At 36.9% G+C, this 27,312-nt stretch overlaps 1 protein-coding gene and 2 pseudogenes across 1 annotated transcript in view; 1 reads left to right on the top strand and 2 right to left on the bottom strand.

Moving 5' to 3' along the window:
• COL14A1 (collagen type XIV alpha 1 chain) overlaps window positions 1-26,946 on the bottom strand; it is a 196,094-nt gene extending 169,148 nt beyond the window's left edge. Inside the window, 3 exon segments of the mRNA XM_015592952.1 lie at window positions 531-647; window positions 9,529-9,654; window positions 26,773-26,946. Coding sequence (XP_015448438.1) covers window positions 531-647; window positions 9,529-9,616 — 205 coding nt within the window. The 5' untranslated portion in view covers window positions 9,617-9,654; window positions 26,773-26,946.
• Window positions 12,194-13,268, bottom strand: LOC102889669 (annotated as a pseudogene).
• On the top strand, window positions 14,401-14,519 carry LOC112483648 (annotated as a pseudogene).
• Window positions 26,947-27,312: the final 366 nt, after the last annotated feature.

The raw sequence follows: 27,312 nt of genomic DNA on the forward strand, positions 1-27,312 counted from the left end.
GAAAATGGAACCTAGATGAAATGAGACCTGAGACATACACTAAAGAGCATTTTTTTTTTTACATAACTATTTTCTCTTCATGATCAATAAATTTGTTTAACTTTTGCTTTTCCTGCTCGTCACTTATTTTCACAATGTCTATTTAGCTTTCCTAATCGTAATGTATTGTTGCTGAATGATAGTCTATTAATCGATCATAATTTACTCAGCCAATCACAGCTGGTGGCCATCCAGATGTGCTGTATTTTTTTAAAGTATGACTAGACCAAAAGTATTCACCCTATGCTGAAACAGAGGTAGTAAGAATTTTTGGTAGTCTGAAAATTTTGCCTGAGAATTATAGTGAGCTCAATCTTCAGGCTTTAAACTTTGGGACCATTATTTCCTGGAGTAGAAGATAAGATTTCAAGCTCAAGTATTAAATAAAAAAAATTTCAAATGATTTTAAAGCGACACTTATCACTACACATTTTCAGTTACCTATGTGTAAACATTGCTATAGTATAGAAAATACAATTGATTGTTTTTACCTGAAGCTGGAGACACAAGAAGTTTGTATCCACCAAATTTCCCTCTTGGAGCCTTCCATGAAATCTGTATACTATCCTGAGATAATACATTATATCTTAGCCGTGTGGGTGGAGCCACTGAAAAAGAAAAACAGAAACAAAAAAAAATGTTTATTAACACTTTATTAACATATAAGCTTCCATTTGTTAAATTTTAAAAACTCAAAGTAATGTAATCAAAATACACAAAATTTCATCAGCTTCAAAATGTGTTCTTTCTACAATCCCATTAATGAATTAATCAGTTTGCAAAATAACACAAACTTAAGAACGTGTTCCTTACTCAAGAGATAAGCATTTGTCAAACATTACTGACCTTATGACAAAGAACTATAACTTAGGGCTAGAATTTAATACTCTAGTCTGATTCAAAAATTAGAGCCAAGCTTGTAAAGTGCTTTCATTATGTTACAAGGATGAATTTTTCTTGGAACATGTGTGCTTTTATAATCTATTCTACTGGGACTTGTTTTATGCCTTTAGGTTTTTCACTTTAGCAATCCGACATTTGTTACGATAAGATCATTTATATCATTTCAAAAGAAATACATTAGTGAGAAGATTTTTATTGTATAACATCTAAATGAGCTTGTCAAAAAAAAGTGAATACGTAACAGAAAAGTTAGCTCTTATTACCTACTTTTATGGCCAATCTTTCTCACTTTAGGAAACAGAGTGTGGGGGAAGGAAACAACCATTCTTCTTAACAGATATGGAGTATAATGGGGTTTGGATATCATTTTAATTCCCAGTTCTGTCACTTATTAGATAATTAACTTTGAGCAAATGACTGCTTCTTTGAAAGCCTTATTTTTAAAAAAAAAGGTGACAGCAATATTTGCTGCACATGAATGACATTTAAAAAGATGATGGATATATTATAATAAATGTTCAATAAATGTTTGTTCCTCTTCTCTCTTACTTCATCTATGGGTGATCTCCAAAGCTCATTTAATCCTAACAAAAACATACAGCTATTCCAATTTTATATATAAGGGAACCAAGAAGAAGCTAAGAGACTTTCCCAAGTTCACATACTGGTGAATGACAATCTCTGACCCCCTCAAAAATGCTCTGTTTCTTTGGGAGAAGATCGACATAAAGAAGTCACCCTTCATTGAGCTAGATGAATAAGCAATTTACTCCTCTATAGACCAACTACTCATCTGAAATCAGTAAGCATTGGAGGATACAATATTAAAAGTAACATTCTCTTTCTAGCTGCCCTTTATTATCTCTCAGTAGAGAATGCAGTCATGCAAAACAAAAGCGTTAGCTTCCCTTTCTCAATTTGACATGAATGGAAGAGAGGGTTTACATTTTTCTAGCTTACAGGAAAATATGGATTTAGTATAAGAACAACTACTTTGAAATAGAAGAGAAAGTCAGCTAACCGAACATTTGAATGAACAGAGAAACTGTTATTATTTTGCTTAGTCTGGAAACTGGGAAGAATATCTATTTATAGATAGTTTTTCATTACTTACAGAAGAAAATTAAAAATAGGAATTTAAAAACTTAAACAATATATCCAGTTTCTAAGCCAAATCTTATCAGTGAGCTAAAAAACACCATTGGCCAAGATTATCGCTAAGTTTTGCCTGAATGCACTGGTGAAAGAAAGCCGGCATGCCTGGGAACCATCAGGTGGAAAAGTACAAGGAGCAGGATGGAGGCATCAGTCTAGGTCGTTCCAAAAGGGTCAACCACTTGGGTCAGCACCCCAGGTGGGTTGAAACCTCAAGGAGAGCAAAGAAGTTAACAACATTCAAGTTTCTAAGGTTAAACATTAGAAATCTTTATGGCATGGTCTGAGTTTGTAGCCTGTACCATGTTTTAGTCACTAGCTATCCTTCAGAACCTCCAGGAGAAAGCAATAAGGATAACACGGACCGTGCCCTGACCCCACGTGTCATGCTCAGACAACATGGTGGCACTCCAGAACCCAGAGTGGCGCTGGTTTCCACTGAACCACTCAGGGAAATAAAGTGTGAGGCACATGCCTCATCAATACTCAAATGAATCAATATTCAACTCTTTAAATAATGTATAAATGGTTCATTAGACTTTAGTCCCATTATAACTGCTAGCAGAAAGCAATACCGACATTTTCTTTTTTCAACGGACCACACCTAGCGCCTGTAGGAACATGAATATACTCTCATAGCCATTAAAAGAGAATCTTAGTTGGGCACAAATTTTCCATTTCCTTTAGGTTTCTGCCTTTAGGGGGAAAACACTGAAAAGAAGAAATGCTGGTTAAGAAAGAAAGAGGTCACGGCTTTGAACTTCAGTTTCCCTGTATGGAAGGCACTGGGACTTGTGCCAAAGCAAGGGTGGCAAGATTGACAGAGGACTGTAAGAGCAGGAGAGAAATAATTGTTCTTATCTCATGGAACAAAAATTTGTGTACATTTAATACCAGACAAGTGATTTTTCTTTTTGCGAGCACAAAGGAGGTGCTTTTATACATATAGTTAATTTCCAGTAATAACTCTAAATGCTTACGTGAACTTGACTCAAAGTTAATCTGTGTCAGTTAAAATTCTAAGCTTTTTAAGAAGACAAAAATCAAGTGTAGAGCTTGATGCCTGGCACACACCAAGAAACAAGAGCAAGCTGACAAACTCATTCTTTGTGTAATGAAGTCAGGCTTCCTATGAGGGACCAGGCCAAATATAACATTTGTAAATATGTGAACTTCATCCCAAAGGGGGACTGAGGAGGAAGACCAAGGAGGGTCCATTTGTTATCCTTCTCTCTAGCACAGGATGAGGCTTGTTACTGAAAGTATGGGGGTATTTTAGTTTCATCATGTATTTTTTTGAGAAGGAAGATTTTCATTAAACCCCAAGAATTTCACCGCAATCATTCTCAGAAGTCAAATCTCGTAGGCAGAAAAGAAATGTTTATGTGATTCCAGTGAAGCCTCGTTGTTATCAGGTACTTGGGAAATTTTATTCCATAAAACGAATAGTTCTTAAAAGGGCAAATGTTCAGCCCTTCCTTCCTTTCTTTCTCTTTAACTCAACTTAACTGAAATCTTGCTGTTTTGACATCGACAACCTATGCAAAGGTTTACTTCTAATGAAATATTCTCGTTAATTTCTTCAAACACCACGTTTTACCTGGGGACACTGAAATGGAGATCTTCTGTTCTTTACTCCCCATAATCATCTCTCCTCTTTTTCTTCAACAGCACCTTGGTTTTCTTCCAAGCAACCACACTCCCTGCCCACTGCATGGGGCCTTGGCTACGCTATCAAACCAGCCATGCTTTCCCCTGGCTTAGGGCTGGGAGGACAGGCTGACTCTCCCAAGAACCTGTCCCATGATGGAAGGATGGAAAATAGCTCCAGTCATTTCATTCCAAGGACACGCTTTTAAAAAAATGGTCACTAGTTCCTAGTGACCTGTATCCAGGGTGTTCCACGATTCCTATCCTTTCAAAGCTTAATTATTTAACATTTAATTTTGTGAGCTACTTCATTACCTCCAATACATTTTTGGCTCAAAGTGGCCAGAGAACAGTTTCTTGTATTTGGCACCCAAAATCTGACTGGTCAAGATGGAGCAGTATGAGCACTTAGAGTGTTTTCCCCTTCAAAACATAGTTTAGGTTGCTATATCAACGGAACAACTTATTATATTTATTAAGTAAAAGACCTTTAAACAGCAGAGGAGTATTTGACTTATTTTTGCGAGTGATCTAAACAAGCAAACAAAGAACCTTGGCTTTTTATCTGTCATTTTCCAATTAAATGCTTTGTCCAAATGTTCAATAAATGAGATAAATTAATAGCTGAAAGAAATTTACTGTGTGATATACTAGAGGAATCTTTTTATCTTGCTTAGAACTCAATACGTTTTCATTTCATAATCCATTATAAAGATGCTGAAAACAGAAGTAAGGAAAATATTCTCAACTTCCAAACATATCTGAGTACTAATAACAGCAAAATAATATGTGCACGTGTATCAACACAGAGGTCTTTTTGAAGTTCCACGCTGCTGCAGTCTCCAATTTTATACACTTTGAGTCTCCAATTTTATACACGTTGAGGTTTTTAAATGACAGTTACTGTACCTGCAGTGGTTCTTTCTTGTAACCATTCAAAACAAACATTGCTAGAACCAAGTACAGATTGACTGTGAAATTCTGAGAGTATGAGCGCCCCCATTCTACCACGCTATACACATTTTTTTCCCTTATAGCCAACATAACATTACTTTTTTCTGTGTTCCAGTTCATTTAACAGCTTGTCTTGAAAAGAAGATGCCGGAGGAATCCAGGTATAAACAGTTATTTGAGCCAATGTGGGTTCACATTCTCGGGAGAGGGGAAGTTCTTCACAAAGAATTACCTGGCGAGACTAAGTGGTAAAGCATAGTCTGTCGATTAGCAATTTAAGAGGAGAGAGTTAATTTCCTGTATGCCTTTTAATACTGACCTCTTTGGTTCTCTATTGCTGCCATAACATATTATGACGATGTGGCTCAAAACAACAAAAATGTATCATCTTACAGTTCTGAAAGTCAGGAGTCCGAAATGGGTCTCACTGGGCTAAAATCAAGGTGTCGGTAGGGTTGCATTCCTTTTTGGAGGCTCTCGAGGAGAATCCATTTTCTTGCCTTTTCCAGCTTCTGGAGGCTTCCCTTGACTTGAGGACTCCTCCATCTTCAAAGCCAGCAATCACTGGCCAAGTCTTCCTCACATGGCATCACTGACATTGGTTCCTCTACCTCCTCACTCCATATTTAAAGACCCCTTGATTGGGTCCAAATTGGACCCACCTACGTAAACCAAGATAATCTCCCTATTTTAAGGTCAGCTGGTTAACAACCTTAACTCCATCTGACATCTTAATTCCCCTATGCCATGTAACATATTTTTAGATTCTAGGGATTAAGACATGAACATCTTTGTGGGAACATTATTCTGCCTACTGCACTGACATTTTTTTTTTCATTTTGTAAATAAACGTGACTCTGAAAATTTCTATAAGAATATAAGGTTTGAGCATAATTAGTGTCAGCAGCACGTCAACACACCTGCCATTAGCGAAGTACTTTACTGAATATCAAACACGTTCACATATGGCTTTGCAAATTAACGTCAAAACGGGACAGCTCACAGGAACGCACTACTATATCTGCTTTAAAAGCAGAAAATCAAATAAAGTGATTCATAATCTTTATTCTCCGCTCAAAATCAGTGATGAAAATAAATAGCGTCATGGTGGAAATAAGATTCAGTTTCTCAAATGTCTCACACACTAAAAACCAAAGCCAATGACATCTGAAGGCTCTTCTTTCTGGGATCTCCTCCAACTTCCTCCTTGAGAGTTTCTCCAGCCCTCACTTCTAGGCCACTATACTCTCTCGATGTTGTTTATATAACTGCTTGTCGACACTTTCAATCATTCCTATTTCTTCCTTTAACCTCTGAACTGTTGATATCTGCCAGATTTCATCCTCGCTTCTCTCCACTGGGCCATCCCTCTCCACTTCTACCTTTAACCCATTTCCCGCGTGCTCTGAGAAGACTGGTCGGTGGCACTTTCAGCTGCAGCATTAACCCCGAGGTAACTCGCGGGTCACAGTCCTAACCTTACCCCTAAAGACTGCCGCGAAATATCTCACTATTATTATTATTTCCACATCGCTCTCGTATATCAATAGGCTTTGGAAACAAATGACATCGTTCTATTTATAGCATTCTGTTTTAGTGGTATTTCCATTTACAAAATATAGTAATCCCCGATCGCTGAAAATGTCAAATCCTAGAGGTTCCGCTTTGTGTTGTTCCATACTTTGAAATTTACCACGTGAAAAAAAAAATTATTAAATATCGATCACCATATAATGTTACATTTCTGTTACATTAGGATTAGAGACAAGTGCTGTTTAGAAATAACTCCAAGAACAGTTTTTACATTTTATTTTCACATTGAAAACCAGTCAGATTTGCATCAGCCTAAAAGAGCGTGTTTATGTAAAATTGAATTAATGCAGGCAGTGAGCTGCACTTTTTTTTTTCTAAACAGGAAATAGATTAATGAAAAGGGGGTGATACTGATGATTAAGCCAGGACAATAGGCATGAATCAGAACTGACCTAGGCGTCCCATTACCACCTCAAGTTCTGCATATATTTGTCTAAGATTGAACTCATTATCTTCAGCTTCGAAGACTTGCTTTGTCCTTTATTCTCTTATTAATCTCTTCACCTATTATCCACTATGACTAGGGCATCGTTCTATACTGGAGATATAGACACTAAAGAGAGAACCACCGTCTTTAATGAGCTTAGGTAAACAAACAATTATGACACAAAGATACAAAAGCAGTAATAACACAAGAGTTGAAATTAAAGGCTCCATCTACTCAGCTCTCCAGCAAAAAGCCTCAGAGTCATCTTTGATACAGTAGCCTCTCCTTTTCCACTGTTTTGCATTCCATGGTTTCAGTCACCTAGAGTCAACCATGGTCCAAAAATGTTAAATGGAAAGTTCCAGAAACAATTCATAAATTGTAAATTGTGCACCATTCCGAGTAACATGCTGAAATGTCACACCATTCCAGGACATAAATCATCTCTTTGGCCCGTGTCTCCACGCTGTTTACACTTCCTGCCCATTAGTTAGTTGGTAGTCATTTCAGCTATCAGATCGGTGATCAGAGAGCTGAGACCACGTTCATGTAACTTTTATTATGGTATATTTGTATGACTGTTTTATTTTATTATTAGTTATTGCTGTTAATCCCTACTGGGCCTAATTTATAAATTAAACTTTATCATAGCTATGTATATATAGGAAAAAACAGTACACATAGGGTTTAGTTTCAGGCATCCACTGGGGGTCTCAGATCATATCCCCCATGGATGAAGGGCACTACTGTATTCTCTCTCTTTCAGTTTTCTCTGCATCCAATCAGTAAAAAGGGGCTATGTCTTCTACCTCTTAAATGTTTCTTAGATTTATTTTCTCCTCTCTATTCCTCTCCCTACTTCAGGGCCTCAATGCTTATTTTGTGAACAACTTAATATAACCTTATAATGGTCTCTCTTGCTTTAGTTATTCTTATCCTTCAAACCCCTATGAGTCACAAAGATGTGTATCAGCAATACTGCCAGCAGAGTCCCTCTATAAAGCAGAGCTGTTTAAAATTCTCCATAATCTGGCTCCAATCTGGCTTTCCATTTTGACTGCTGCCACACTCCCCATAGAACTTGTATTGGATTTGCCTGCTTCTAGTTCTGTCTCTCCAGTGGGCAGTACGCTGCCGGAAGGCAAAGAGTAAAGTTTCATTCAGCTTTGTATCTTGAACCTGACACAGAGTGTGCGCCCCATAGAAGTTAATTTAAAACAGATTTTGGCAACAATGTATATCTGGTAGGAAGCATCCCTGAAAGTACCCCCAGAAAAGCTCTATATGATCACTGACTCCAGGAATGACCATTTCTGAGTTAACTTAGTCTGAGATAGCAAGTCTGAAGGACTCCCATGATTTGCCTACCCTTGGTTCCTAAGGACTATATCCTGTGTCCGACAGCTTAGAGGGTGAGTTAGCTAGAATTTCTATGATCACTTTTCTAATTGCCACAGCTGAAAGCATTATCAATACAAATAAACAGAATTTGTCTAGATAACTGATCCCTTTGTGTTGCATGAAGTACTGGAAATACAGTCATTAATTCCAAGTGTTTTAACACCATTTGAGCGTGCAGAGTCAAGTTCCATTTCTGAACAAGTGTGCCTCACGTTTAGGCACCTGGGTGCAGTGGTTCTTGCATTTGACTTTTCTACAACCTTAAATTCCAAGCAATAGACATTAACACTCCCAAAACGACTTTCCTTATCACATTTAGATTTCCTTGCTCAGCTGATGAATGACTGTTTCAGCACCAAAATTTCTATTTCTGCAGGATTACCATGTTTATCTAGTAAAGTTGCTTTGAGCATTTACATATATTATGCACTTACTTTGGACTTTATTGCACTTTTTCAGTAAAGGGCCAGATAATAAATATTTTAGGTTTTGTGGGCTTTGTAGTCTCTGTCATGACTCTGTCATGACTACTCAGTTTTGCCGTTGTGGTCTGAAAGCAGCCATAGACTTATGTAAACAAATGAGCATAGCTGTGTCCCAATAAAACTTTATTTATAAAAGCAGGCAGTGGGCCAGATTTGGCCCATAGGTGGTAATTTGCCAACTCCTGACATACTTTATAAAAATGAGTAAGCTGTGTCCCAATAAAACTTTATTTATAAAAGCAAGCAGTGGGCCAGACTTGGCCCAAGGTGGTAGTTTGCCAACTCCTGACATACTTTATAAAAATGAGTAGAATTCAAATATAAAAGTGCAGATTCCAATAATACAATAGTAGATTTCAAAAACTAAGTATGATTAAAATGAAGCTAAAAATCATTAGAAACACTTAAAGTGGCATATCAGCAGCCTCTGTCAGACCTTTAGTCACCAGACTGTATGCTCAGTTTTTAGAGAAAGCAAAATTAAGGACCGGTATGAAGTAGTAGAAATATTTAAGAGACATTCAATTTAAGAGACACTCTATTTAAGAGATATGACTGGAATACACATATTCACACATTATAGCTCCTTATTAATAGAACTGATTTTGTAACATGAAAATTTGGCATTACTGATTAAATCTGCGTAGAAGTAAGTTAAGAATGAGCTGTTTAACCAACTGCCATAAAATTACTATGCATAGTCACTGGAGAGATTGCAACCCTCATCAAAATTATGACACATTTCTACAATGTAAACAGTTGGTAATAGGGAATATGAGCAAAAGCAAACATATTACCCTGCCTTGAAACACAGTTGAACCAGTGAAGCACTATTAGGTAAATAAAATTAAAAAAACAATAATAAGAATCGGCATGGCTAGACTTCCAAACCCTAATGATAATCTTAAATTTTTCCATTACCTTGAGCCTGGACAATGATGCAAAAGTAAGCAATTGCCAAAAAAGTGTGAAACAGCCAGTACTGCATCTTGCACTGAAAGATCTTCATTTTATTTTCTGCTTTTCACATGGGGTGCAGCAGCTGTCCTGGAAACAGAGATCACAGAAGTATTTTAAGAAGATTGAAAATAAGGTACATATCTGAAGTCATCTAGGACAGGCAAACAAGCCAACATAGATTAGTATTAGGAAGTAATTCATTCCCCTGGGGCATCATTTATTTCACTCCAAAAAAATAAACTGATAAAGAAAGATGTTTGAAAAGATGCTGTAAATGGAGAGAATGATTTGAAATATTTGGGAAGGAAGTTCAGAAGGTATTTTGTGACTCTTGTAAGGCATAAATTATGCAGTGAATTTCCCAAATGGATAAGTTCCAAAAGTTTATCTCACATGAACATATAATCAGACAATCATAATTTCCTTGCCAGTAATGTGCTCCTCCAGTATTTTTCACACAAAGTTAAAAGTCCTGCTGTTGCCTTATATTGTCTACAAAGTAAAGATACATAGGATCTTTCTTCTAGTAATCAAAGAGAATTTGAAAAACCACTTTATGCTAATATTAAATCACTATTCAGCTTTCATTTTACTGGGCTAAATAATCCCTATATTTTTCTTACAACTTTTTTTCTCATATGTGTTTGTCTAAAACTTCCAAGTTTTTTCATTAGAATATCAATAAAAGAGTGATAAGAAAAAGAGAGAAATTAAAAAGGAGAGAAGTGGAGAAGGAAAGAAAGGAAGTAGGATGGAAGGGAAGGAAGGAGGGAAAGGAAAAAGAGTGAATGTTCGATATTAACTTAAAAGGACAATCTACAAATCGTTGACTGTAATTCTATTATAAGCCATTACAGAGTCTTTTCCTCAGAGATTAAGACATCTCAAAAGTTTTTTTCTATCCAGGGTATTTTTTTCATTCATATAGTCATCCATTCATCCATTCATTTATCCCCCAATATTCTTCCACAAAGGTTCTGAGGCATCATAAATAAATATAATGTATAAGGTAGAATTGCCAGATTTAACAAATAAAAACACAGGATTCCCAGTTAAATTTTAATTTCAGGTAAGTAGCAGTATTTTTTTTTAGTATGTCCCATGCAATATTTGGGATAAAATACTTTAAAAAATTATCATTGTTTATCTGAAATTAAAATTTAAATCCTCAAAATCCTACAATAAGGAGAAATTTGTTGAGAAAATAATACAGTAGTGAGTAAAATTAGCAGAGAAATCTATCTGGTCCTGTTAGTAGACATGACCATGAATTTAGCACAGAATTTATGAACCAGCAATTCAAGAAAGAAGGAAGTAAGCTAGGTATTTTCTTAATAATTCTTTTATTTTCCAATTATAGTTGGCACACAATATTATATTAGTTTTGGGTGTACAACATGGCAATTAGACATTTATAAGTCTTACAAAGTGATTATCCCAATAAATCTAGTACCCATCTGACACCATACACAGTTATTACAATATTATTGACTATATTTCTAATGCTATAATTTACACCCCCATAACTATTTTGTAACTACTAATTTATACCTCTTAATCCCTTCCCCTACTTCATCTGATGGTGAAGAATAGAGTCAGTAATATTGTGATAAGTTTGCACAACAACAGATGATTATTTGTTGTTTTTTTTAACTTTCATTTAATTATAATGGTTTCAGCCAAAGTCATAGTACTTTGTTAGAGATTGTAGTAACTTAAACTTAATAATGACACTAGTTTTGAGCTATTGGTTGTTTATGTTCTTGAACAACAACAAAGACAGCAAAAGATTCCTTCTCTCTAACTCCTAAGGAACAAATCAAACACAAACACTCTGTTACATGCAAATGATTTTTCAAAATGTTTTAAACTTAAAATGCCTAGAATTTTCACTATTATAGGTGTACGTCTTTAGTAGCAAAATAAAAATAAAAACAAATCAATTCAAGTTACCTACGTGTGAATTAAAAATGAATATGATTAGTTGCAGGATGCATAAAAATTGGATACTAATTCTTCTCAAGAAACAAGAGTGGGATTACTATTCTAGGTGACATTTATCCCCAACTAGAAGAATATGGATTTTAAACAATTATTACTTCAGTGGTATTTTAAGCCACATTAAATTCATCTTATATTTTCATACTATTACCACTTCAATAACTTTAATAGATCCAGATAAAATCCCACTGTAGCTCTGGATTATACCTAGTAAACTGTAAACTACCTCTTAGTTTACAAAGCTTGGGAAGAGACTCTTACCCTTGCATGTTTTTTAAAACAATCCACATTGCTTATTTAATCCCAGGTAATACTTTTTAAATTGCTATCATGCTACTTCTTCCAGTCCTGGATGCAGTTCTTTTGAGGGAATGTACATTGACCCTTTCTTTGAAATAAGATAATAATCTAGGGAGGCACATGTCAGCCAGGGTAAGGTTGGAGCCAGTGCTGGAAAATATTTTTCTAACAATCCTGCTTCCATCCTTTCAGTCTGGAGAGAGTAATGGGAATATTGGCTGAAGTGGGTGTTGGGTCCTGTAAGAGTCCTACTACTCTTAGGTTCTGTGAATGGAATGGGTGGGAGCATTAGTACAGTCTTCAAGTCGTAACTATTGGTGCTAAAGCTCTAATGACGCCCTTCGATGAGCTTCCTAATGTTCCTATCTGGCCTCTACCATCCTTGGGGGCACATGGGACCTGGCTTTGCTAGTGACAGCCATACAGGGCCATTGGCTCATCACTGGGTGAGGAAGTGTCAAGGATACTGTAGATCTGAGTCAAGGCTAACCTCATGATTTCTTGCTTTTTTATGTAAAACTATAGTTATCCTGCTTTCCTGGTTTCCTCTAACTTCCTCAAGGCCTTTCATTGCTCTTAAGAGGATTCTTGGTGACTCTCATTTTGATCCAGTCCAGAGTCATACTTGCTGCTCATCTTTTCATCTACAGAATATTGAAAATCTAAGAGGTGACGTCCCGTTGGGAACACTTTGTTTCACAAAGGGCTTTTAGGCTTCCTTTCCAATGCAATAGTTAGAAAATGGTCACCAGCTCCTGAAATTCCAAAAATGATCTTCTGCATGTTTGACTCCAACAGAGTGATGGGTTCTGATGCCGATGCTGGGGTGAAAAACACATCTACATCATCGCTGGTGCAAGCAATAGCTTCTTGAACACTTTGCATAATGAATTCCTTGATGATCCAGTGAAAGGGCAGCTCACTGAAGAGGATGTTGACCATGACCACTTTAGCTGCACCCAGTCAGGCCTCAGAGCTACTTAAGCAGCACTGAAAAGCTGTCAAAACAGTGTGCCCCAGGGAGGGTCATGAAACTCACAGCACAAGGTCCACAAGATGGCACTGACCTGTAGACCACCACAGCTTCACTTGGGAAAGTTGCCCTTTGCTGCAGCTTGCTTTCCCAAAATTCTAGGAATATTGACAGAACATTCAAGTCTTTGGAGTTGAGAGTCAGGTCCCTATGAGAACAGACATAAGCAATGATGCATCTCAGGGATTCCAGGGTTCTGTTCATCTTGGGTCTGCTGGTGCAAGAGTGTTCTCCTGCCTGAATTCTTGTAGTTCAGGACCGAATCTGTACAACTCATTGATGCACTGGGTTACCAAAGAATTCCTTTAACATTTGCAAATCAGTATTTCTCAGAGTCTAAAGATCACTTGGTGGACCCTCCTCCCAAGCTCACTTATTTTTGTTGTCTCCATATAATATTGTTTTTATATAATGTTGACTGTGTATAGATCATTTTTGCACTATATTAATAATCAAAATTAACTAATAGCTTTCTTCAAAGGTTTTGGTGTCAAGATTCTTCTAGCTTCAAAAAATACGTTAGAAAGCTTTCCATATTTTCATTGTTTATGTAATAGTTTAAATAGCATGAGAATGACCTGTTCTAAGAAGGCCTATGAGTAATTGGAGTGAGAAAAACATGGGCATATTTCTCCTTTTTTACAATTATACTGAGATATAATCGACATATAACAAACTGCACATACTTAAAGTGTACGGTAAATTCTGAATATGTATACAGTATGACATATTTCCCTTTTTAAAGCTAATCCCGCACAACTTATTAAAATTTTATCTTGTTTATACACTTAATTATGTTTTCTACTTCTTGGTTCTAGCTTGGCTATTTTCCCATAAAGTTATTTTTTATCTTAATTTTCAAATTTATTAGCAGAGTTACATGATTTCTCAACTTAGAATATTTCTTTTCTGATTCTAGCTTCATTATTACTATTAAATTGATGTTTCTGACTTCTCTTTTCTCTCCAGAATAGATAAGCTATATATTTGTCCAGAATGCATTTTTTTGAGGATAAGTTTTTTTTTTACTTGCCAATATTATTTTTTTATTCCTGATTTATTTCTGCACTTATCACTAATAATTGCTTTCTTTTTCTTTTCTGCTATTTTTTTTTTAGTTGCTCTTTTTGACATTTTTTGTTGAATCTTGAATTAATGTGGCATTATTCTTTATTTGACGCTATTAATTTTCTTCAGAATATGCTTTGGCAGCATCATACAAGCATTAATTTACTTCTTAACCCAAGAATTATTTCAGTGAGTGTAGCAAAGCATAATTCTATGAACCTTCAAAGCAATATGACTCATGCACTTAAACTTCTGATATTCTGGTTTTATTCTAGAGTAATATAGTGTACCCAGAGGAATAAAAATATTTGTATGTCTTTCAAGCAATCACTCTTTTGTGTTTCCAATTTCCACTATGCTGTACACCTGAAACTAATATAAAATAATATCGAATGTCAACTCTAATTGAAAAATAAAAATTAAAAGAGTTAGTCTATGGACATGCCACCCTGAACATGCCCGATCTCATCCAATCTTGGAAGATAAGCAGGCTCAGGCCTGGTTAGTACTTGGATGGGAGACCACCTAAAAATACCAGGTGCTGTAGACTTTAAAAAAAATTTTAAAGAATTAAAAATTTTTAAAAATTTAAAAAGCAGATGCAAATGCTTTGAAAATCATGTAAATAATCAAGCTAAGATCCTATAATAAAATTTTAAAATATACTCATTTGTGCTTAAGGGTCCAAAAAATATCTTCCCCTACCAGCCTACTATAACTCCACAATGCTAATTATTAAAGAATATTTCCTTGGATTAAGACAAATATTGGGAGCTCCTTAAAATTCCTAATGTAATCGACAGCGCATTAAGTGATATATATATTGTGTGTATACGTATATCATAATTATACATTATATTTTATTATAATATATTATATAATTATATATATTAAGTGATATGTAGGCATTTTAGCCTAATTAATTTATTATAGATTAGTAAACCATCCATTAATCAGAGCATAGAAGAAATGAGAAAAATGATGAGTTAATTTTGACGAAATACAGGAGAAAAGGCTCTAGGACATCTATAGAACCCTAATCCTACAGAGACAAGTAAAAGGAGATTTGATGGACTATCTAAAGGGGTGTGAGTAATCTTTAAGTAAACAGAAGGCAAGAATACAGGAGATTTGAAAAGATTAGGGGGCAGGTTGCAGCCTTATCACAACCAAGACATCAATAAATCTGCCTGTCACCCAGAAAGCTATCCAGGACACTCAAAGAAAACTACAGCAGCAGAATTGCTTCAACTCAAAGAATATATATATATTTCTAAGATTCCATTCCCCAAGTGTTATAACCACAGGTTCCAACCAGAACAAGTCAAAGAGAAGGAGCGGTAAGGAAACAGGCATTTGTCTTTTTGTCTTTTTCTCATGAATTTTAAGATTAAAGGACTTTTATCAGATATCATGTTAATATAGGAGAAAAAATCTTTTGACAAGCCACAATCCAATAGGCTTTCTCTGTTCTCATGCAAGCACTACAATTCCTGTGTCCAGGTGTTTTAAAGCAATACTTAACACGCCACAGTGGAAGTTAATCTGCATTTCATATAATTTAAATAAGTTAGTAAGTAAATAAATACTACCCAAATGTTGGCAATTATTTTTGAAAATTGAGTATTATTTATTATAGCCATAGTTTATCTTTAAATTCTTCCTTTTTTTGTTGTTTATTTTAAATTAGGATGAGTAAAGCCACATTGGGAGAAGTGGAATTTTAGTTTTCCCAAGGTTTTCTGCCAACTCTCCAAATTTTTGGACAGTGAAATAGGGGCAAGAGAAATCCCAATTCCTATTAAAGTGCCATGACATAGCTTAACATTTACCAAAATGTCAAAGTATAATTTGTTGAAACTTTGCCCAAAAGCCTGCACAAAATAACTCTGCCTTAATATTTTTTTGTTTGTTTTTATTTTTGTTTAAAATTTCATTAAAGAAATAGCTACATATCTCTGAGTTCAGAAGGTATAAACCAATTTGGGTAAAGTTGATCATGTTTAGTACAAATTTTCTCAAAACACTGTCACAATTCTGTAATCAGTAACTTAAAATTATTCTTGTTAGGGTGAATTCGCTCTTCCTCTACTTCATATGTTTGTTCTACTTAATCTCACTTGTACAGTTGAGTTTAATTGGGAGCAAAGGCTCTGAGTCCCACTCATTTTATCAAAATTCCTTAAAATATTTATTCTAAAGTTTCCGTAAACCTTTCATACATACACATGTGCACACAAACACACACATACACTCACACACGTTCATACACTTAAACCTTGGATAACTTTCTATTCAATCAGTGCCAACTTACAAAAAACCCATACACTTAAACAAAATTGTAGCTAGCTATCTGGCCTACCAGGCCCTGAGAGAGATTATAAATAGTATTGCAATTTTTATTCCAACAATCACTTATTGAATGTCTTACTATATAACCAAAGCTCTCTACCTGGTACTAAGGATGATACTAAAGTTCATACTATATGATCCCTGTTCATAGTCAGCTTACTTACAATTGTATTGAAAAGGAAGAACGCAAGCAAATATATTGCAAAGCTAAATGAACTAAGTATAAAATGGAACAAAGAGCTAGCTAACAAAGTGGTGGTATAAATAGAAAACTGGGAGTTAGGAAGACAGTGCTACCAATAAATTGCTAGAGGTCCTTAACTAACTGGTTTAACCACTCTATGACTTGATATCTTTATCAATAAAATGTGCAAATGAATTTCTACCTTATAGAATGATTGTGATCATGTAAACAATGTACTTGAAACACAGGCAGCTCTCAAAAAGTTCTAATAGCCTGTTAGCAACAAGTTAAAAGAATGCAAAGGAAAGGAGAATGATAATAATCAATGAATTTGCTAGCTGGGTAGACACTAAAAGAAGAAGGAAAATCAAGAAGTCACATCATCTCCCCCATCATATGGGACCAATCTGGCATAAAGAGTTAGGCAAAAACTAAAGCTCCAGATAATGACAGTGGCACAATATTTGCACGAATAAACAGCTTTAACTTTTCTAAATACATTCCTATCTATTTTTATCATTTTTCCAGATGACAGCTCTATATTGGTTCAAAATAATCAACTGGATGGAGATGTGGAAGTTTGACTTGAAGCAGTTCACAGACTTAGAAAAAGATTTAGCTGTTCTAGTTGACAAGTTCATGCAAAGATTTTAAAGAAATGAGAATGTTTAAGCAAGTTTTCATTAAGCTTAGCAAAAATAGGAAATGGAGGCGCATAATGGAGGTCTTCGAATATTTGAAGAGCTTTCATGTGGAAGATAAAACAAGATTGTTTCATGCAGCTTCTGCAAATAGAACTTGAATCAATGAACTGATCCCAGAGATGTGGGTTTGGATAAAAAAAAAAAATTCTCTAACACTGAAAACAGGTTCTTCTCTTTTACTCCTTAGAAGTTCTGAGGCACAAGCAGGCTAAGTTTTACCCATATAAGAGATGTTATAGAAAAGATTCCTGAATTTGCGGCAGGGAAACTAGACAAAATGACCTCTAAGATGCCTTCCCCAACTCTACGTTGTTAAAACTTCAATATCCACTTTATAGAACAAGAACTTTATAGTCAATTGATTATCTAGGTCATAAAGATTTGTAGATAAGAAAGTAAAGACTAAAAACAGGGCTAATGTATTAACCCAGGTGTTGACATTGTTTAGCAATCCTTAATCTCTCTAGTGCAAATACCATCTTCCTCACATCTAGAATAACCAAAAGGGTTTTTGGATTAATTAATGTGATCTACTTAAAAATAAGCCCTGGAAGAAGTTAGTAGTTATTACTTTTTTCTGTTAGCATCATGACATAGTATAAAATAACTCTAAGGAATAACGACCTAGTTTTGTTACTATTAGCTTGGTGATTAGCCTTTTAAACCCTAAGTGAACTCCCCAATGTGCATGGTACTGTGACCAGAAAGCAATTAGAAAGCCACAGTCTTGTCAGCATAAAGTGTAGAAGAGCAGAAAAGTTCAAAGAATGCCAGGGAATGGAAACTGAGAAGGGATATGTCAGAAAAGAGTGAGCCACAAAATTTGCAGAAAAACTCCCCTTAAATACTGGACATTTCAGAATAAAGCATCATTAATCGAGAAAACAATCACAAATATTTATGCACTTATTAACAGTTTCAAAATACAGAAAGCAAAAATTGATGGAACTAAAGAAAGAAATAAGCAGTTAGACATGTTGATTCACCTCTCGGGAAGTGATTAAACAACTTAATAAAATATCAGTAAGGACATAGAAGATGTGAATAATTCTATCAACTAATTGACACTTATTGAACAATACATCCAATAACTAGAGAATGTACTTTTTTTTGAGTGTACAGTTTTTTTGGTGAGAAGTTGTACAAAACAGGCCATATTCTGGGCCATAAAATGAGACTCAATAAATTTCAAAAGAGTTAAAGCTTACAAAGCATGCTTTCTTACAACAGAATTAAATTAGAAATCAAAAATAAAATGTCTTTACAAACTAAAAATATTTGAAAATTAAACAACATGTTTCTAATTAATCCATGGGTCGAAGAAGATATTGCAATGGAAATTTTGAAGCTATTTGGAAGGAAATAAAAATAAAAAGACTATGTAAAAATTTCTGGATGCAGCTAAAATATTGAGAGAAATTTATAGATTAAAATGTTTACATAAAAAAGAAGAAAGATTTAAAATCAACGATCTACACAATGCAATATATATGCCTTACTGTTGAATTATACACCTGAAACTTACTGGATTTCATTAACCAATGTCACCATAATGAAAATAAATAAACAAAAAATCCAAAATAAATTAATTAAATAACTAAAAACACCCTCATAAAAACATCCAGAATACTGTTTGACCAAATATCTGGCTACTCCATCGCCCCGTCAAGATGACACAAAAAAAATTAGCCACCACAATATCTTTGTAATATTTTCATCCTATCCAGGAACAATTATTTCAGTTATTTATTTTCAAGATTTATGGCTTTCATTATCTAAGTTATACTACTTCACATAAGGTCTTTTCTAGGTCCTACATATCTATTGTTGCTTTTAGAATGGGAATTTTTCCTACTAGATTTTCTATCTGATTACTGTTGGAATATAGAAAAGCAACTGATGTAGTCAACCACTTAACTGTACTCTTCATAGTTCTGATATTTTTTAAATGGATTTTCTGGAATTTTCTGGTAGACAATCATATTATATGTAGATGATGGGAAATGTGTCCTTGCCGTTCCTGTATTGTTGCTCTTATTTCTATTTCCTGTATTATTGCATTAATCATAGCTTCTGGAACAATGTAAAATACTAATACCAATAGCAGAAATCTTTTGACCTCTTATTTTAATAGGATTATCTCTAAGGTTTTAAATTAAGCATAATATTTTGCTATTGATTTGAGATAAATACTTTACCTGGTTAAGAAAGAATCTTTTATTTCCTGGATTTGGAAGAGTCTAGAAAAAGAAATGAGTATTGAATCATCTCAAATGCCTTCTCAGTTCACATTAACATGATTATACCGCTTTTCCCATGTGACCCTCAGATGTGATGTATCTTCTTTATAGGCTTCCCAATATTAAATTATCTTACATTATTATAATAAATGTTGATCATGGTAGCACATTCTTTTCACTTCCTGGTCTTAAACAAATTGACTTCTCTATATTGGGTGACTTATCTCTAAATTGGGGCTAAAAATTGTATCTCTACCATGTTAGAAGGATCAGATGAGATGATTCACATAAAGTAAATTTATATAAAATAAGTTCCTAGCACAATGTCTAGCACATAGGTTATGTTCACCTAATAGTACCATTATTGTTATTAACCAAGAGGCTTAAATATAGTTTGAATGGGGAAATTGTATTTCCTGTAGCATTTTTATATTCATGAGTGAGATGTTAATCATATTTAAAAAAATAAAATAAAATAGGCATTTTAAAATTTTTATATATGAATCATGGGAAGGAATAATTAAAAGTTATTCTCTAAAATTAATTAATTAATTAATTAATTAAAATAAAATCGATGATATAATTTTCCACCTAAAGAAGCCAAAGAGCAAATTAAATCTAAATTAAGTTGAAGAAAGGACTAATAAAAACGAAATATAAAACTAATATTAATGAAAACTAACAGTCAAAACACGCTTCTTTGAAATATTAACAAAATTGAAAAATCCCACACAAATCCTTTTAGAAAACAGAGGTGAGCTAGCATAATATTTTATGAAATCTAGTCATCATTACAAAAATAAAATTTACAGAACAATATCTCTCACATACATAGATACAAAATCCTTTACAAAATATTATCAAATGACATTTGGTAATATATAAAAATAATAATAATCATTACCAAGTGAGGTTTATTCTAGAATATAAGATTGGTTTAATATTCTAAAATTAAGATCATTCAGCATGTTAACAGACTAAAATATACAGTTGATTGATTGATATATCATCTCAACAGAAGCAGAGAAAGCATGTGAGAAAATTCACTACTCATTCATGATTAAAAAGAAATTGAGCAACTAGGAATAGAAGGGAAATTCATCAATCAGATAAAGAGCATCTATGAAAAACCCACAACTAATATCACATTTAATTGTAAAATATTGAACACTCCTTTTCTAAGATCAAGTATAGGACAAGAATGTCAACATTGTAACAACTTACCATTTCACTTAACAGTGTACTAGAGGTTCTAGCCAGTGCAATAATGTAAGAGAAAGAAATATAAGGTAGAAAGAATAAGAAGGAAGAAGTAAAATTGTCTTTATTTACAATAAAATAATTGTAAATAGATAAAATCCCAAAGAACCTACCAAAGAAACAAAACCTACTTGAACTAATAAGTAAATTTAGGAGGGCTACAAGACTTGGATCAATAGGCAAAAATCAATCATATTCTTATAGCAGCAAACAAATGGAAATGAAAATATATTTTTAATTCCATTTACAGTAACATCAAAAAAAAAAACACAAAATGCTTAGAAATTAGTAAGACATTCAAGTCCTCTGCATTCTGGTAAAATACTTGGAAATTAGTAAGATCTGGAAGTTCTCTACACTCTCCTGTAAAAACTACAAAAAAATACAAAACTATATTCCTGAAAGAAATTAAAGAAGACCTAAATAAACAGAGCAGTATACCATGTTCATGGATAGAAAAACTCAACATTGTGTGGAGGTCCTGAAATTAGTATGTAGGTTCAAAGCAATCTTAATCAAAATCTCAACAAGTCATTGTTTGTAGAAATTAATAGATTCTAAAAATTGCATAAAAAAGCAAAGGACTTAGAACAATCTTTAAAAAGAAAATAAAGTCAGATGACTGACGATTCCTGGTAGCAAGCCTTACCATAAAGCAACTGTAATGACAACAGAGAGATATTTTATTCTAGTGATGTGTTATTGGGCTCTCTCTGTGAATATGCTATTCATATTAATAAGCACAGTATATTAATAAGTGAAATTAGTCTATGGCTTTCTTATTTTATGCTGTCAAGTTTTTATATCATTATTATTTTTCTGATTTTATAAAAATAATTTGAAGCTCTCTTTTTTTCCATATATGCTGCTGTAGAACAATTATACCATTGGTATTACTGATTTTTAAAAATTATTTTGTTAGCATTCAATTGCAAAACCAAGGAGGTTAACGAATTTTCTAAAATTTTATGTCTATTGCTTTATTTGCAATTTTTGTATAATCTAGGGTCAATTTTAGCTATTTGTATTTTGTTTAAAAATAATCCATTTTATCTGTTTTCTAATTTATTACAATTAATAAATTAGACATACAATTAATTACTTTAACTACTATCCAATTATTTAAATTTCCTCTAGTCATGTGATTGTTTTCTATTCTCATTTCTTACCTTGTGTATTTGGGCTCCTCTCAGTTTGCTTTTTAAAATACAATAAAACAAAAAACAAAAAACAAAAAAAAACAAAGTCAAAACATCAAAAAGGAAAAAAAATAATAAAATAGTAATAAGGAAGGGAGAGAAAAGGGAAAATTATAAAGATGAGGATGAAAAGGCAGAGGAAACAAACAAAAACGAAGGAAAGACAGAGAGAAAAGGAAATAGCATAAGATAGAAAGGATCCAAGATCAACTTCTAGGGCAGATATGGGCCAATGTTGCCTCAAAATAGCTAGTCTGTGAACTATTTTGTCACTGGTCCACAGTGAGATAAGGAGCTTATGCAAAAATGTAAACTAGTGCGTTTTCTGGCTTCCTTTATCAAGAAAGCTTTGCAATATATATATTGCAAATATATATATTTAAAAAAATATCAGCTGAACTAGCAGTGTGCTTAGTAATATATTTGATTTACATCCTGGTGCAATTTTATCTCATTGGAAGAATTAACAGTTTGTGGCTGGAACCAACCAGCAGACTGCAATCTGAGTAGCACTGGCCTAGATCCCTCACCAACCAGACCTCCAATAGATGGTATCTACCTCTTATCCCATTGCAACTGTCCAGCTAAATTCATGGCCTCAGTAACTATCTTTACCTTCTATGTCTTGTGTACTACAGGCATTGAGATGGACAGTTTAACCAATAATCGAAAAGGTTCAACATGCATAACAGGCAATCAATAAATACTGATGGAGTTAATGATCAATGATTGAATGAACTATGTGCATAGTTCATAGATGATGCACTGCACAATTTGCACTTGGCCTAGGGTGAGTGATGCTTGAAATTAGCAGACATTATGCTCTCAAAGTTGTATACGAAGCTGTGTTATCCAGAGGAAAAGGTGCTGTTTTCTTCTCCCAGTGGCACAGGTCATTCACAGAAAGACCCTATGTAGGTTAAAAGCAGCCCTGTGCTGTTTTCTTCTCCCAGTGGCGCAGGTCTACAGAAAGACCCTATGTAGGTTAAAAGCAGCCCTGTGAATTAACTCAAATGCAAAGGATCTGACAGCAAATCAGCCTCAGAAATGTAGCTGTTCAGTCTTAAACTAGGTGCTGTAAATTCTACGCAATAGAAGGCTAAGCCATTCCAAAAGTATGGCGAATTGGAGTGACAGCTCCTTGACTAGGAATGTTCCATCACCTGGCTTTCTCTCTCTCTCTTTCTTCTTTGAAGAACTGACAAAGATCCTCCGTCAAAGAAATAAGGGATTGCTTTTGACTAAGTCTGACTTAAATAAACACTCAGCTCTCAGAACTTCCCATAGCCTATCAAGTCACAATCCCCTCAAAAAAATGGAGCAAAGAAAGAGAAGGAAAAAGTGGGAAGAAGAAGCGGGGAACAAGTGAAAAGAAGAAGGAAAAAGAAGCATAAAAGTAACCATTTTTGTCTTCCAGGCTTTGTACTATATCATCTTAGATCTTAAAACAACCCTATAGGGTGGCTATTGTTTTCCCTCTTTTCTGGATGAGAAAACAAAAGCTCGAAAGGTTAAGGGACATGGGGCACAGAAGGAGCAGGCTCAGATTTCACATATATCTGTCTGCTTTCCAGGCTTCCATCACTGTTTCTTCTACTAGATTGTGTGTCCTCAATGGATGTCATCCACTTCTGACCACACATGCCTCCCCCCGCCCCACTCAAAGAAGCTGATGGAGACCGTGTCCAATGGGATCTGAGTTCAAATACCACATAGACTTTTCTTAATTGTCTGTTACTGGCTGATTTTGTGACCCTAGGCAAGGTCGTTTATATCCCTAAAGTTCAGTGATCTTATTGCCACATTGAAAGCCTTAAGTGTGTTTCTGGAAGAGAAAAGGGTAGGTACTCAGTGGGTACTCAAAAAAAAAGAAAGAAAGAAAATGCCAGCACTTCCACCCCCCCCACACACACACCCATGACCCCACCAGAACGGGGGCGTGGTTTCATCTTCACTCAAGGCTTATTTTATATAGAAGAGAAAGTGGATCTCTGCTACTTTTATTTAGTTATAGAAGGAGCAAGAGCAGATTGTTTTCCTGACATCCAGCACTAAAGGAGGAAGTTTGTTTTTGTCCCTTTCCTTTTACCCCCTCCCCCCACCAGGCTGGTCTCTCTGGTCCCCAAGGGATCATCTGGTATATTTACCAAGGACTTTGTTCTATACAAACTGTCAGAGTCCCAGATAATTTGTTGGCTCAGTGGTGCTCAAACAACACCATCTCGGCCTGCAGCAATTCAGGAAGGACCTTGTCCTTTAAAGGAATCTTAGGTTACACTCCAAGGGCCAGGAAACAGCAGTCTTTTGGCTGTGTTTGGATTAAAATGACAGTAAACTGCATCCAGAGTCACTAGCTGCAGAGACTGGCCACTGAAAACAGGTTTTGTGTTTACTTTGTGTGTGTGTGTGTGTGTGCGCGCGTGCGCTTGTGTTTTACCAAGTGATACAAGAAAGAGCCAAAAGGAACACACCCCCAAAAGGGCCTTTTTGGTGGGCTGGGGCTGCCCCTCAAACCATAGCTGTTTGCTCAGCCCACTCTTAAGGCCAGCCCTGGCTGACTCTGAAAACAAGACATGCAGAGAAGGCCCCAAAAGTTCTCTGAAATCCTTGGCTGGACGGATAGCAGCAGGATAAGGCCAAAGGGCTCCTCCCATCAATCCTGAAGCTTGGGACCCACCCAAAACTGCTTCAGGAATTCCAGTGGGTTCCAAGTAATCCTATCCAGGGAATTACTGAGAGGCCTCACCAGTGCAGCTCCTGTCCTTTCAAAGGGACCCACAGGAGGTCAGGGCTGCAGTGGAGGTTCAGGTCTATCCAGGCTCAGGGCTCCCCTGGCAGAAGAGATGCTTAGTGTTTAGTGAGAGAGTATCTTGGTATATCAGGGATAAACCTTGAGAACACTCTGCTAGCTGAAAGAAGCCTGTCACCAGGGACCACACACATATTGTATGCTTCCTTTATGTGAAATGTCAACAGAAAATAGATCAGTTGGTTGCCAGGGGCTGAATGGGGTGGGGGAGAGCAGGTTGGGAAGAAACAGGGAGTTACTGCTAACAGGTATGGAATGTCTTTCTGGAGTGATAAAAATGTTCTAAAATTGTGGTGATGGTTGCACAACTCTGCGAATATGCTAAAAACCACAGGACTAGACACTTGCATGGTATACGAATTATATCACAATAAAGCTATTTTTAAAAAAATACTATGCTGAAGTCTGTCTTACAGTAACCAGACTATTGGGGCCATATTAAAGGAAACCCATCCAAGGTGCTTTTTCAGAACAGCCAAAAATCCAACTGCTATCCATTCATTCATTCATTCACTAATTCATTCGCTCATTCTAAATTTACCAGCGAGTCTCAGTGCGCGGAACGGGGCCACCTTGTCAGAAATAGAACACCAGTTCTGCTCATGACACCCAGCTTAAGCCAGTTTATTGGATTTGAGTAGAGCCTCTTTGTCACGCAACGAGGACGTGCCCCGCCCCTTGGTCCGCTGTAGGTGAAGAACCCCAGAGCCTTTAACAGAGGAGCTTCAAGAAAACTGGTTTTCATTTCTGCTCCCCACAGAACCATTAAAGTCTTATTCCCATATTTCATTGTTCCTGCCCCCTCCCATCTCCTCCAGCTGCTCCCAGCAGCGGACTCTCAGAAACTTCCAGAAGGGAGTCCAAAATTTCCAAAGGGAATGGGGCTCTCAGAAGGAAATCTAGACCCCTGTGAGAAATGTACACAAGTTCCATTTGGGGGCTTTTCCTTAAGGACAAAGCCAAAGCCCGCACCTAAAATGGGGCGATGCCTGGTCAATCCTGAGCTCGCGCGGCAGAGGGCGTGTTTCCCACAGAGGACCCAAGAATCCTACTCAGAAATCGGAGTGCCTGTGGTCTGGACTTGCAGGCGGCTTCCAGAACCTCACCCAGGACTGAGGCCCCTCCAGTGACCCCACGCGGGCTCCTCTTGGCCTGGTCCTAACCTGTCTTGCCTGTGCGTACTGCACGCCAAAGCTCGGCTCCACCAGATGCATCCTCCCCCGGACGCTGCGTACTAGGAGGCTTGAGACAGGGAGAGGTCCAGGGGCACAAAATGGGGGAAGGTGAGGGGTGGAAGAGGCAAGGCGGAGAGGACCCTCCAATACCACAGCCTAGTGGTGCATCTTAAAGCCGCAACCTACTGGGTCCAGAAACCTAAAGCAAAACGCGCGAAGCATCAGGGTTTCTTGGCGCAGAGACGTCGAAGCCTATCTCCCGCCAACATCTTCCAGCAATGCGCTCTGCCTGGCTGTCCTCTTTGCGTCTAGCGCCTGGTCCCCTGCGCTAATCTGTGGCAGTACCAAGGAGTGGCTGGGTGAGTTGTCCCCCATGATCTCCATCACTGCTCTCGAGAGAGAGACTCCAAATACAATGTATATAAAAACAGCGTGCTTTCTTTTTAGATACAGCCCTCCAAGACAAATTCCTAAGCCTCTTTCTCACCAGATCGCCACCTTTACTAAGCTAAGCCCCTTCTACTTGGAAATGCTGGTATCACCACGGTCTCGCCGCCAGACCCGCTTCCTCCTTGCGCGCGCTCACGGCACCCAAGTCCAGGGAAAAGCTCTCGAGAGCAACACAAGGCATCATCACGGTCTTGCATTCGTATCACGCAGCGCCTCCAATCTCCCCGCGCAGTGACCCCTGCGAGGAGGCATCAGGGTGCACCGTCCCATCCCACCCCAGAGGTCCCCGGACCATCCAGGGCGCGCGCGTGGAGAAGGGCCAAGGAATTGCATTGAGTCTGCAGGTGGCTCTCCCTTTTCACTTTTCCTTCCTCACGAATAAACTTTTCCCGGCCGACCCAAAGAAGGGCAGAGAAAGATTGGGACTGACCTGTGCAGCGCAAGGTTCCAGCCCAGGTTGGGGACCTCTAGGTGCCTAGGGAAGATCCAAGTTCCGCCGCGAGTTGGTTCTTGACGGCCCACGGCTCTTGCTTGCTTACCCCCTTGCGCCCCTTTAATTAGCCTCTCTCTCTCTCCACTCCTCTCCCTCTCCCTCTCCCTCTCCCTCCCGCTCTCCCGCTCCCACTCCCCGCTGCCTGGGGCTGCCTTCTCCTCCCGAGCGCTTCCCTCCTGCTGGGCGCCTAGGATCAGATAGGAGACCAGGAAGGCCAGTCAGCGGCCAATTATAGAGCGGAAGGTGGCCGCGGGGGCGGAGGTTGGGGAGGTGGGAGGCAGGCCTTAGTCCCCCACTTTATCTCCTCCTCCTCCCTCCACCCCCGCCCCACGGAAGATGTTCTGAGTAGCCCGCCCCGCGTCGCGTTCGTGCTCCCGCAGACCTGGAGTCCGCCCCAGGTGCGCAGCTGAGTGTCTTGCGCTGGGAAAGAGCCGCTTTTGCTCCTCCACTCCGACCTAGGCTAGTGTGGGGCTGCTA

The sequence above is a fragment of the Pteropus alecto genome, unplaced genomic scaffold (genome assembly GCF_000325575.1).
Source record: "Pteropus alecto unplaced genomic scaffold, ASM32557v1 scaffold164, whole genome shotgun sequence".
NCBI classification, from domain to species: domain Eukaryota; kingdom Metazoa; phylum Chordata; class Mammalia; order Chiroptera; family Pteropodidae; genus Pteropus; species Pteropus alecto.